At 43.0% G+C, this 13750-nt stretch overlaps 1 protein-coding gene across 1 annotated transcript in view; it reads right to left on the bottom strand.

Annotated features, from left to right (window-relative positions):
* HK1 (hexokinase 1) overlaps positions 1 to 13750 on the bottom strand; it is a 132289-nt gene that overhangs the window by 43686 nt on the left and 74853 nt on the right. Inside the window, exon 4 of the mRNA XM_006023136.3 lies at positions 7013 to 7161. Coding sequence (XP_006023198.2) covers positions 7013 to 7161 — 149 coding nt within the window. The remainder of the gene's footprint in view (positions 1 to 7012; positions 7162 to 13750) is intronic.

Raw genomic sequence — 13750 nt, forward strand, 5'->3', positions numbered from 1 at the left:
CTGCAGTTCAGGCCCTTTGACTGACACTCCCATCTTTTAATTGTTTTTTAGACAACAGTGAACCAAGAATGTATAACATAAAAATTGGGGACCTACCCCCATCCCTTCATGTACAGAAACAACTGGCTGGGACTTCCAGCAGGCAGCCACTTACAATGAAGGAGCTTTATTGGTTCAAGTGTGTTTTTTTCTGCAGTAGCAATATCAAATAAAACCAAACTGGCTGTAACACCAGTGGCTACCAGCTCAAATGACAGTAATTTGAGTCTGCTCACCATGGCGGCAGGGTGCAGAACACAATAAATGAAAATTCAGGTTTGTCCCAGAAAAAGCAAGGCGATGGGGTGAAGCAAGTAGGTGGGCTAGAGAGATGTAGCATTAATGAGAGCAGATTCTGGCAGCTTTAACTTACGCCAGCATTTCTGAGGGGACAGTAGGAGAAACTTGTTTGTTGCCACCTCCATCCCTTGTTGGTTTCACCCACCCATTCTTGTGGCTCCTGCAGCTACCAGCTTCTGGTTTTCCGACGTCAGAATTTGCACACATGGTGTGTGTGTGTGTGTGTGTGTGTGTGTGTGTGTGTGTGTGTGTGTGTGTGTGTGTGTGAGAGAGAGAGAGAGAGAGAGAGAGAGAGAGAGAGAGAGAGAGAGTGTGTGTGTGTGTGTGTGTGTGTGTGTGTGTGTGTGTGTGTGTGTGTGTGTGTGTGTGTGTGAGAGAGAGTGAGTGAGAGTGAGTGTGTGTGAGAGAGAGAGAGAGAGAGAAAGAAAGATCTTTCACATAAGCTACTAGGAAAACCTTAGCACACAAAGCATATCATAGGGCTGAATCAAGCCCAGGAGCTAACCAGGCCCCCAAGGACTGAAATGATGAAAAAAAAGTCTACTAGTACAAACAACCAAACATACCTCAAATTGACCTAACTTGCAGATGGTTATAAGAATAGGAGCTTGTTACTAGTATTATCTCAGAAACTTTTCTTTGTTTTACATTTTAACTCTTTGGAAACTGCAAACATATCAGCAAACCCATCTGGCCAAAAGTCTGGAAAATAACTAGCATTTTAGGGCAAATGACAGCCGAGCATTTTTATCAGCTTCAAGTCACAATGCACTTTCCTAGCTTTAATCAACATTAAGAATGATAGAAGAAATGCTAAACAAGCCTCAGAGAATATGAAGCTTAAAGAAGGAATTCTTCACAAGGCTAGAAATCGGTTTACATGGCATTGCTGCTCACCAGAACATGTTAAATCGGTATAGAAAATAGGATATAAACTGCAAAAGTATTCCTATGGTAGTTTCAAAGAGAAAATGTTCCACTTTGTATTCCCTTTGAACAGGGAATATTAACCCCCTCACATAAAATGACAAAGCAGAAGAAACAACGCATGCTGCAGTTTTGCAATACCATGCCCAGCTGTCCCAATAAGAAAGAAGATTTGTAATTAAGCAACAGATTATGACAAATGTTATATAAAATAAGTTACTGTACCAGTAATAGTATTGTGTGTTTCTATAGTGTTTTCCATCTGGAAGTGTTTTGCAAACATATTTATAACACCACTAAAATGTATCCACCACCAGAGTTTAAGGTAATACTATACAGCCAGCAAATAGTCCATTAAGGTATCCTGCAGGAAGAAGAAATTTTACCTAAGTATAATGCTGCAAACTCTTAGGCAATAAGATATGATGGCATAGAAGACAGGACCTGCTTTTTAGATTTTAATTCAAATACAATCCCCTACCATACCCAATCCAATGAATTACCGAGAATTCACACATGTGAAAAAAGGGTATTTATATATGACTTTCAGACCACTAAATGAGCCACTTGGGATTAGCACACACATGAACTGCAAACACAAGTGTCTGTACTTAGTAATTAAAAGTGCCTCGACACAGCAGAATTCTTAGCACGATGCAAGTACTCAGTGCAAGGGATGCCTCACTACGGCGGGAAAAGCCTTGGTGCAGTGATCAGCTCCTGCCAAAACTAGCAGCTGCACTGTTTGGATGCATGCTACCGATTGGCTTATTGTAAAATATTCATACCTGGCGGCTAGCAATTGGCTCACTAGCCATATAAAAGCTTGGGTAGTTTCCGCCCAAGCCAGAGAACTCCGCGTGTACGTTGGGAACGAGTTCCTCATGTACCTTGGAGCAAAATTGGAGGCCTGAACAACCACCAACCACTCCCCGTCGCCGACCGTCCCGACGTACCCCACACCCTGCATGCTCGGAAAACATCGGTGTGCCACCCGGTTTCTTTCTTTTGTTTGTAACGGAGCGTGCCTACACTGTGTGCATCGACGCAAGTCCCTGTACGCCAGTTTGTAAGTAAAGTTCTTTTCAATTCAACCAGTACGCATTTGTGCCTAATTCCACTCCATCGGTGCGGCCCCAATTCCGGCTATACTCGGCCCCCACAACAAGAAGGGTACCAATGACCCAACACAGAACATGGTGGGGGTCTTCTACTGCTATAGCACAAAGAGAAAGTAATATTTTTCTATATACAACTGGATGAGAAGATCAAGAGAATTATTAACTGTCTTATGAGAGAAATAACAAAGTTAGTCATGTCTTTAATGTATATAGAACAAGATAAATTATTACACTTGATCTTAGCCAAAAGGCTGAGTTTGGAGGAAAACCACGAATACCCATGAACTGCACAAGAGAAATGGACTGCTAGTCAGCAGAACAAATGCTACAATTTTTGCTACCACCTTCTGTACTTGCTTTATGGTGGTAGTTTTGTTTGACTTCACATATGGCACATCACAAGGGCCCTCAAACACATCCTGCAAGGCCCATGCCAGCTACCACCTCACCAGTAAGCAGTGTAGCTACTTTTCATGGTTCTGTAGGCATGCTAATTAGCCCTGCTCAGGGACAGCACTAATTAGTCCACCTGACACACCCAATAAATGCAGCTACTCCTTATGTTTATTTCTGCTTCAAGAGGTAGCTCATGCAGAACAACACAGTGTATTTGAGGGTGAAACTAACTGGTGTGCAGTCCTTGAGGAGCAGAAATAGGCATAGAAGCACCCCGATTCATTTGCTCAGAACACTGCAAAAATATAGTCTAAGAGTTAATGACAATTTCAAGGTGTTTCAATCTGCTACAGGCCAACTGGCTTGGAAAGCTAAAGCAAAGTAAGTGCAAGAGCAAGGTATCCAACAGAAAGCAAAACCCAAATTTAAATATCATTTCAACAAGGCACGGACTGCAAAGACCACTAGAGAAACCAGTCTTAAATTAGCTTGAGTTCTTTGAATATAAATCACTTGACCTAGAGCAGGCTTGTCCAACATGTGGCCCGCCAAGCCATTTTATCTGGCCCATGGCGGCGGCAGCACGGAGTGAGGAGCCGCGCCACTCCTCCCATCCCCAGCAGCGCATGAGAAGCCGGCTTCGGCTGCATGCTGCTTTTCCTGGCTGGTGCCGACCTGGTTCTGCCCAGGCAGGTCCTGCAGCACCATGTCAACCCAGGCATAGCACCAGCAGGCCGGGCAGGCCCCAGATTAAACCCGGCCTGGCCCCACGGTTTCTCCAGCACCAGGTCAACCCGGTTGTAGCCAAGCGGCTCCTGCAGCACCATGTCAACCAGCACCGTGTCAACCCCTGCAACTTCATTGGTGTCAAAGGTCACGTGACATCACTTCCTGATATGATACCACTTCCTGTGACATCTTTGAATATGGCTCACTGGCCCACTGGGTGATAAAAAGTTCGTGATCCGGCCCCACATTCAAAAAGGCTGGACACCCCTGACCTAGAGGATCTTCCACAAACTTTATGTATTGCACAGCTAAAGTCACGACCTTTGCCTTTATTTCAATGATAATTGTACTACAGTTGAAGTATGTTGGTGCCTGACAGATGGATGAGGATAGAAATATGAATGCACTGATGTGAAAAATATCAGATTAAAATTCTGCTGGTGAGAGATTAAAGTCAATTCACAATTCTCCACAAATCAGAATAAGTATAAGGATAAGGGTATAAATATTTGAAATCACCAAAAGGAGTATTAGTAACCTACCCTGTTCAGAAAATTAACAGAGCAACTAGACCCATAATTGTAACAACTGAGTCACAGATTTAAAGTTACTACTAGCACTAGCATAGGCATCAGTCAGAAGCATCAAATCATTAACCACTTGAATGCCGATAGGTGTCCACCAGAGCTGTCTAACTTCTAAGTGGCTGGGGGCCATGGGCCACAGCCACATGCTATGTGGGCTGCACACTATGCTGTGTGGGCACCCCACTGAGCTACTCAGTAGGCAGCCCCCCTTCACAGCACCACACCAATGCCCCATGCTGTGCCACAGTGGCCCACCCCCGACACACACTGCACCTCCGATGCCCCCTAATATGCTATAATGGGAGACTGGGGAGGAACTGGTATACCAAAAACGCAACCCACCCACCCCTAGAGTGGGGGCAGACAGTAGAAGTTAGAGGAGGGAGAGGGAGCCAGAAAATTCCAGTGGCAGCAAAAGGACAGGAGCCCAGGGACCACAGTTTAACCCCTCAGGGGTCACATGCAATCTGTGGGCTGCCAACTGGACACCCCTGGTATACACAATGCATCCTTGAAAGCCCTTGTGGAAGCATTGTTAACCTAGCACCAAGGAAAATTTTAGTCATCATACAATGATTAAGGAAACTGACCCAGTATGCAGATGACACAAAGCTATGGGGAGAAGTGGACACGCCGGAGGGCAGGGAACAGCTGCAAGCAGACCTGGACAGGTTAGATAAGTGGGCAGAAAACAACAGAATGCAGTTCAACAAGGAGAAATGCAAAGTGCTGCACCTAGGGAGGAAAAATGTCCAGCACACCTACAGCCTAGGGAATGACCTGCTGGGTGGCACGGAAGTGGAAAGGGATCTTGGAGTCCTAGTGGACTCCAAGATGAACATGAGTCGGCAGTGTGACGAAGCCATCAGAAAAGCCAATGGCACTTTATCGTGCATCAGCAGATGCATGACGAATAGGTCCAAGGAGGTGATACTTCCCCTCTATCGGGCACTGGTCAGACTGCAGTTGGAGTACTGCGTGCAATTCTGGGCGCCACACTTCAAGAAGGATGCGGATAACCTGGAGAGGGTCCAGAGAAGGGCCACTCGTATGGTTAAGGGCCTACAGACCAAGCCCTATGAGGAGAGACTAGAGAAACTGGACCTTTTCAGCCTCCGCAAGAGAAGGTTGAGAGGCGACCTTGTGGCTGCCTATAAGTTCATCACGGGGGCACAGAAGGGAATTGGTGAGTATTTATTCACCAAGGCACCCCCGGGGGTTACAAGAAATAATGGCCACAAGCTAGCAGAGAGCAGATTTAGACTGGACATTAGGAAGATCAATCTATTGAGGTCCCTTCTGAACCTAACATCTATGAATCTATGAAAATGATTATATACACCTTCAGACAAACCCCTACCAATTAAATGTAGCCAAAGTAGTCAAATACACTCCTAATTTTGAAATGTTGTTAATAGGTTCAAATATCATTGTAATGTTATATAAAAGCAATGCCATTAATGATTTTCACTTGACATATGGTGTATCTTAATAATGTAGCAACTGTCAATGGATCTGAATTAGAAATTAAGGATAGAAATTAATTTTTCAATTTTTTAGAAGTGAACATTGAATTTTCTAAAAGGTAATCTTTACATTTTTCAATGGCTCCTCGTTCTAATAAGAAAAATAGCTATCAATAACTAAATAACTATCAATAACTATGTTTGTCCAGCAATAATAATCTCATCATTTGTGTTATATCAGGGCAAATTAAATAAACATATTAAAGTGTTCTCCATAAGACATTTCTTAACTACATATAGAAAAGTAAATGTTTCCTCCTAGCAAAATTGGAAGTCAGATATAAAAACACTCCAGTGTATTTTGCCATTCCAACATGACTGGAAACTAAAAATATTACTCATACCAGGTCCTGAGAATCATTTATTCAATAAGTGAGATCTGTATAATCATAATCCATCATCCCACCTTTGTCTATTTTTTTAAAAACAAATGCTTCAGTCTATGTGCTGTTTCATGCCAGAATCATTTCTGAGAGAGATGGGTACTTGGTCCTGTCACCAATCTTTGCTGGTTTCTAGACACAGTCATTTATTCAATTGCATGTTGCAGCCAACTGGGCTTTTGCAAATTTTGTTGTTTTTCTGTTCTCTGTTCCCATACACAGAAGGTGATTTTCAGCAGATAAGATGCATGTGGAAACTGGTCTTATAAACGCAAATTCTAACTCAGCAGTAAGTTACTTGTGCAATAAAAAGTGTTCTAGTTACCTTAGATGTTCAGTTATGTGGAAGAAGGGAAAAATGGAGTTAAATGTCCATTCTGTGTAAAAGTGCAAAACATGTATTCAGCTTAGGCTATGGAGAAGTCAAAGGGACATGACCCAAAACTGCCAGACTAACACAGACTGAGACCATCCTGTCCTAGTCTAGTGAAAACAAAAACTTAGCACAAAAGTAACCACAAACCAGCCTGCTGAGTCAGCCCAAAAAGGGAAGTGACCCCTGAGGTTACAAGTCAGAAGACCCTTAAAATCTGCTAACGGAGATAAATTGAAGACATGCGCATTACTAACAAAGTCATGGCAAATGCTGATTAGTATGTCGTTGCTATGCTTATGATGTCATATTTTCTATATGAACTCGCCTCACCTGTTGTACGGGGTCAGACCTCTTCACAATTCTCCAATTGTGTATGAGTCTGTCCAGAATGCATTCTCTAATAAACCAAGCTTCTGCTGACCTAACCTAAAGTTTGCTGCGTGTGTTTACCACGACAGTTACTAAAACAGCTTATTTAATTTTAATAACAAGAAGAATTATATCCAACCTGCTACACAAAGTAGGCTTGATTATTAAAATGTTACCAATTTTTTCTTTCCACACTTTGTCAGAACTGTAATGTCAATGACCTAATATTAGGTAAGTGTCCTTAACTAAAGAAACCTACCCTTGTTCCAGTGCCATGCATGATATCCTCTGGTGTGTTATAAATTTCAGTTTCCATTTGTACCGTCTGCTTTTTTTCATGAGAGACCTTCACCCGCAGAATTCGAAAATAAGATCCACCAAGATCCAATGCAATGAAATCTCCTTTCTCTGTTTGGAAGGCAAGATACAAAATAATCAAAATTATCAAGCGACTCCAATTCAATCTTTGTTAAAAGTAATGTATAAATAAATATAGAAAGAAAAACTGTTTTTTTCTTATAGCAACTAAAGTCTATCTACTGTATGCCTATTCATAACATGTTGTGCTAACTGCCTATTCCTTAACATAAAATTAATGAAACACTGACCAGTGATGTAAGGTATAATGCAACTTATTTAGAAAAAGAGCACAGTATTACCAGTCACCAATTAGGATCCAGATCCTATGATTTAGGGTTCAGACACATGTTTACACCAACAGAATCAGCCTTTACGCCAACATTAAAAAAGCAAACATAGGGCATACTGCTTTACACTGTGGTAACTTAACTGAACCTGGTGAAGAATTACCCTGGGAAAAAAAAAAAAAAAAATCAGGTGTGGGGTTAGTCCAATATAACAGAGTAGAAAGCTACATGTCTGTCTGCTCTGAACTCAGGTATAATTTACATCAAGATACAAAACTGGTATACATTATACCAGCATAAGTGTGTTACTTGTCCAGGCCCTGACTTCGGTCACAAGCCTTAATAAGAAAGTTGCAAAAATTCCAATTTTGTGTAACATAAGGTCATGGGATGTAGAAGATCAAGAAGACTTTGTGGGAAAGGCAGAGACAAAGAAAAAGCCTTCTCAAAGTAACCTAAAACATTTTGTGGGGAACACCTCAGGTAGGTGGATCTGAGCACCATTTAGTCTTGAATCGCTCTGATCTACATGGGAACACTTAACTGACAACTAAGAATTTAATTCCTGGGAGCTTAATTTTACTGAAATGATATAATAAACGCAAGAGAAATGGAATAAAAGTGTGCTAAAATTGTCTTTACAAATCTATTACTGTCTCCTATAACATTAGAGCCCAAAATTTGTGATTTCCTTCTGAAATCTGACAGAGATGTACCATTTAAAATTATGCCCTCCTAGAATGGGAAACGAAGTCAGGTTTCAAAACAATTAAGCAAGTTAATTTGTCCACCTACTTCTACATCTACAGCAGCTTGAAAAGCCTTAAAGATACAATTCAGTAATGCTATAGAGATTGGCATATAACTGAAAAGCCACACTTTCACTGCTTGTCTTTCTGCTGAGTAAATATCATCGACTGATCCACGTGATGATATTTGCACTGTCTTATCAGAGTGGAAAAAGCAAAGAAAACAATCATTAATGGTTTGAGAGAATAATTAGGGAAACAAATTTATACGATCTTTATCCTGAGGGATTAGAGGCCTGAATAGCAGTACAAAGTTAAATACTAAAGCTTCTTTACATGCATGCCTGTGTGCATGTGCATACGCACACATGGGCAAACATGGTATAGCCACTGGACTCTAGAAGGCTGTTGGGCAGCTCAAACAGAGAATTAAAACAACACTGCACTTTCTGGCCTTCTTCCTGGGTCTAGTTTTTCACTAAATTCATATCTTCTGAAATATCTAGTACATTGGGTAAAGTCCTGACCCTGCTGAAGTCAACAGAAATTGTCATCAACTTCAGTAGGGCTAGCAGGAGTAACAGACAAAATCCCTTGTCACATACCATACCATTCCTGGCAACTAGTCACAGACCCAAGTCTACCACTTACACACTCATTACTGCTATATCCCATACAATTCAATTTAAAAAACACCTCTCTGTATTTATTTCACCTTCCTTTTGAAATCTCAGGCACAGGTTCTAGGGTCAAGAATGGCTGGAGAGAAGCATTCCACAACCAAGGACATCAGGTGAAAGATATGTGCCTAGGAGTGTTCCCTTAGGCCTTAGAGCTAGAAATAGGTCAGAAAGCTGGGAAACTAGACCTAGACACAGTTAGCTAGGAAGCACCTGAGACCCAGTGACTGAATCCTCTCACAACAAACCAACAAGTTTTGGGCCCCATATTACAGAAAGGATGTGGACAAATTGGAAAGTCCAGCAAAGGGCAACAAAAAGTAGCTTGGGTGCTGGGGCATATGACTTTATGAAGAGAGGCTGTGGGAACCGGGCTTCTTTAGTCTAGAGAAGAGAAGACTGAGGGGGGATTTAATGGTTGCAGCCTTTAACTACCTGAAGGGGGGTTCCAAAGAGGCATGAATGGAGCTAGACTGTTCTCAGTGGTGGCAGATGACAGAACAAGGAGCAATGGTCTCATGTTGCAGCAAGGGAGATTTAGGTTGGATATTAGGAAAAACTCTCCTGAAGAGGGTGGTGAAGCACTGAAACAGGTTACCTAGAGAGGTGGTGGAACCTCTATCCTACGAGGCTTTTAAGGCCCAGCTTGACAAAGCCCTGACTAGAATGATCTAGTTGGGGATGGTCGTGCTCTGAGCAGGGAGTTGGACTAGATGGCCACCTGAGGTCCCTTCCAACCCTATCTATGATTCTATAACAGCAACTGTACAGGTGGAAGTTCTGGTCCAATTTGTGATTTCTATTGCCAAGCAGAACTCTCCCATGTTGCAACACCCTGTAGCTAGCAATTCACCATATGTAAGAAACAAATTGCAACAATTTACCGTATTTACTCAACTGCTAGACGATGTTTTTTTTCCTCCATTTAACCTGAGGGGGAAGCTTCTCATCTTAGAATTGAATACAAGGGCAGAGAGAGAGAGAGAGAGAGAGAGAGAGAGCGAGAGAGAGAGAGCGTGTGTGTGTGTGTGTGTGTGTGTGTGTGTGTGTGTGTGTGTGTGGAGGGGGGGTGGCAGACACCAGCTTTGTCTCAGGCTCCAGCCCCTACCCAGGATCAGGGCCACAGCTGCTGCCTGTCCCCCCATCCTTCAAACCACACATCTGTGTCCCCCCCAGCCTCTGCTCCTCCACCTACTGATTTCCCTTCCCCCTTACCATGCCAGCAGGCTCCATGCAGGCTGCAGCCTGGGGCACTGAGCATAGTCCCAGCCTGGCCCTGTAGCAGCAGCAGCAGCAGCATGCAGCTCCCAAAAGTGCTATGGGGGGCTGGGCTGGAGCTGTGCTCAGTGTGACAGGGCACTTGGGGGTGCCTGCCACTTTTAAGAGGTCAAGCAGTGTGTGAAGTAGGTGCGGGCCAGGGCTGATTGGGTGTCAGCTGACCCAGGGAGCCAGCAGGTGAGGCTAAGCCTGACCCAGGAGGGAGTCATCGGACTCTGGAAGAGGGCAGGGCTTAGAGCAAGCCCTGAGAGGAGCCAGGCAGTAAGGTCTGGGCCCTGTTGAGAGAGTACTGCCTTAGCAGGAGGGCGGCAGCTTCAAGACATCAGCAGGGAGCACATCTGGAGCAGTCTGCAGGTTTGGGTAGGAACTAAAGGGATGGAGGAGGTTTCTTGTGATCCAGTGTGGGGCTCGGAGCCCTAAGAAGAGGGCTGTGAGTCTGGGCCCTTTGAGTGGCCAGGGGAGTCCTGAGAGAGTGGCTGAGCGTGTGAGGTTTGACCTAGAAACCACTATACAAAGCCCAAGCAAAAGTCTCTGTTATGTAACTAACGCCCATCTGCAATGATAAGGAGGAGACAGTCTTAGATAAAGGAGGCTTGAAAACAAAAGCAGAATCAGAGGACTAGGGTAAAAAGCTAATTAAAATACTAAAAATTACGCCCCTAGGTGGGGAGAAAGTATGCTAATGAAACATACATGTATGGAAATGAGATACATAGCTAAAACACAGGTATAGAGACATGCTCAGTAAAGAACTCCTTGCGTCACTCCTTTATAACCAATTAACAAACAAGAATGCTTATGAAGGTCCAATACTCCTGTATAAAAGATGCTTAGAATTACAAATCTGTGTGCTTGTTACGTGAAATTATTCCGCTTGCACCTTGTATTGCTAGCAATAAATCTTCTTTATACTTTCACCCCTGGTATCTTTATTGGCCTTTGCATACCGGGCACGATCCCAGACTTGAACTGGGGCTCAACAAGCGCAGGGCTGGCCCGTCCTATCCTGCAAAGCCTGCGGTTACAGGGGGCCCCCTGCATCCAGCCACTCCCCCCCCGCCACTGCTGGCTTCACGTCTGGCCGCTCACCACCCTCACACCCCACCGACACTGCTGCCGCCAGTTTCTTTAGCTGCTCACCATCCCTCCCCCAATCGCCACTGCCTTCTTTGCATCAGGGGGCCCCAAAAAATTATGGGCTGGCCCTGGCAGAGTCTCTGGGGGCCTACTAGGAGGCTGAAGGAGCCCAGAGAGAGGCTAAGAATACAGGGGCCTACTGAGAGGCCAGGTGAACCCCAGAGAGGGTCTGTTTGTAGGACTTACAGGAGTCTCCAGGTGAGCCTAGAGGGAGAGATCTATGGAGGGGGCCCAAGAGGGTGGCCTCATAGGTGAGAGAGGACTCCCAGCTAGAGGACTGACCCTCAGAGTCTCAACTGGTCTCTGCAGGGTCAGGGCCCAGGGGGGCCAAAAAGTTGAAATAGACCATAGCAGAAACTGCCAGAGCTGGGAGAGCCTGGTGTTCGACTGGCCCGAGGCGGGACCAGGGCCTAAGAGAGGCCAAAGGCCTACGTGGGACCACATCCGAGAACATGAATGTAATTTAAAATCCAAACAGCATCAAAATTCAGCATACAGGGTTGTTTTCTTTTTATTATGTTTCATATAGCAAACAGCTATCCACTACCTTTCATCATTATCACAGACGGGGAAAAAATGCTCATCACAAACACCTCATTAAATTAAATACCTGACTAAGCCATGTCATAATAGAATATAAGTGTCTAATGTAAGCCATTACCTCCTAATAAATAATGAAAATAAACACTAGAACAGATGGTCCTTTTTCAAGCCTAAATGCACCCTAGAATATTGTTCAAACATCACACTCAAGAAATGTAATCTTGACCATATGTTAACAAAATTAACTTATTTGATTTCTAACATACTTATGTTTCCTTCCAATTGAAAGAGAAATAAAAGCTTTTTGGTAATTAAAAAAACTAAACTAAACTTGTCAGTGAATAAATTAATATTTCAAATATAGAATAAATTAAGAGTTAAACAAGGCAACACTATTTAATTTAAGCATGTTTAACACAAAGCTGGAATTAAGCATACTAGCAGTTAATTTAGAAAGTTCATTTTGAAAAGTATCCCACATTAGCTTGAGATGTTCCAGTTGTGATAGCCAAAATCATTATTTTCTCAAATTAACAAGCTCAAAATGAACAAAAAAGAAAATGCATCTCTAGTCTCTGAAACATTTTATTCAAAGGTTCATTGTTCAAGCAGTATAGGCGCACAGATTAGTGGCTAAACAATATTTCTCTACAAAGGTGAAGCTTTCACTTTTCCTGAAAGGTCTGAGACTTGTAACTAATTTGTACACTGAAACCGTCACTAATTATTTTCACAGTTGTTACAAAACAAAGGCTGTTCTTACCAGACTCGATTCTGATCTTAAATGCGTGTCTTTTAATCTCTCTGTATTTTGGGTTTAGAAATCCATTAACGGCTTAGTACTTTCTTATTTTCAATTTCTGCCAAGTCTCTTATAGCATTCAAATAGGTATATTTTCAGATTTTGGTAAAAATACTGGACAGTTATGATTAAACAGCTATTTTGTTCACGTGTGTCAAAGAATTCTATACAGAAGAGCCAGGACTAAATCATAATACAGCATCCTGTCATTAAAAACAAAAGGGACAAGGCACATGTCTCATTAATTTACCATGTTCCTCCTGCTGGGAAATACAGAAAAATACATCACAAAAAAATCTGCAGCTTAAGGCATGTAGATCATAGGAAAGCAGGGCTGTAAGGGACCTCACAAGCTCAACTAGCCCAGCCCCCTGCTCAAAGCAAGATCATCCCTGACTAAACCATTCCAGCCAAGTGTCTACCTAACCTACTCTTGATAATTTCCAGGGATGGAGATTCCACAGCTTCTCTGGGTAACCTATTTCTAATGCTTAACTACACTCATAGTCAAAGAATTCATATTTTCCAACCTAAATGTCCTCTGCTGTAGTATTGCTTCTGGTCCTGCTCCCTACAACCACAGAAAAAAGCCCATCTCCATTTTCTTTAAGATCACCCTTCGGGTATACTAACTTATCAAATTCCCCCTTAAATTTTCTGTTCTCCAGACTAGATAGTTCTAGTTCTTTCACCCTTTCCTCATAAATCATGCTTCCCAGGCCTCTAATTTTTGTTACTCTCAACTGGACTCTTCCCAATTTGTCCCCATTTTTCTTGAAGTGTGAGGCCCAAAACTGGACGCAGAACTCCAAGTGAGGCCTGAACAGAGCAAAAGAAATTACTTCGCTTGATCTTCAGGAAAAGCTCCCTGTTAATACAACCCAACATGCTGTTGACATTTTTGCAACACGAGCACTGTTGACTTGCATCCAGTTTATGGTCCACTGTAATCCCCAGGTCCTCTGCAGCACTACAGCCTAGCCAATCATTTCCCAGCCTGTCTTTGTGCATGCTGTTATGACCCAAAAGGCATGACTGTGTGTGCGCTTCGGCACCAGAATTATCCCCGTCAAGTTGCAGAGCACTGCACGGAAGAGTTTCCTGTAGCAGAGGAAACCCCGGTGCAGGGACGAGTTTCCCGCCTTTTCTGCAGCTTCTTTT

Source organism: Alligator sinensis, unplaced genomic scaffold (assembly GCF_000455745.1).
Source record: "Alligator sinensis unplaced genomic scaffold, ASM45574v1 scaffold546_1, whole genome shotgun sequence".
Taxonomy (NCBI): domain Eukaryota; kingdom Metazoa; phylum Chordata; order Crocodylia; family Alligatoridae; genus Alligator; species Alligator sinensis.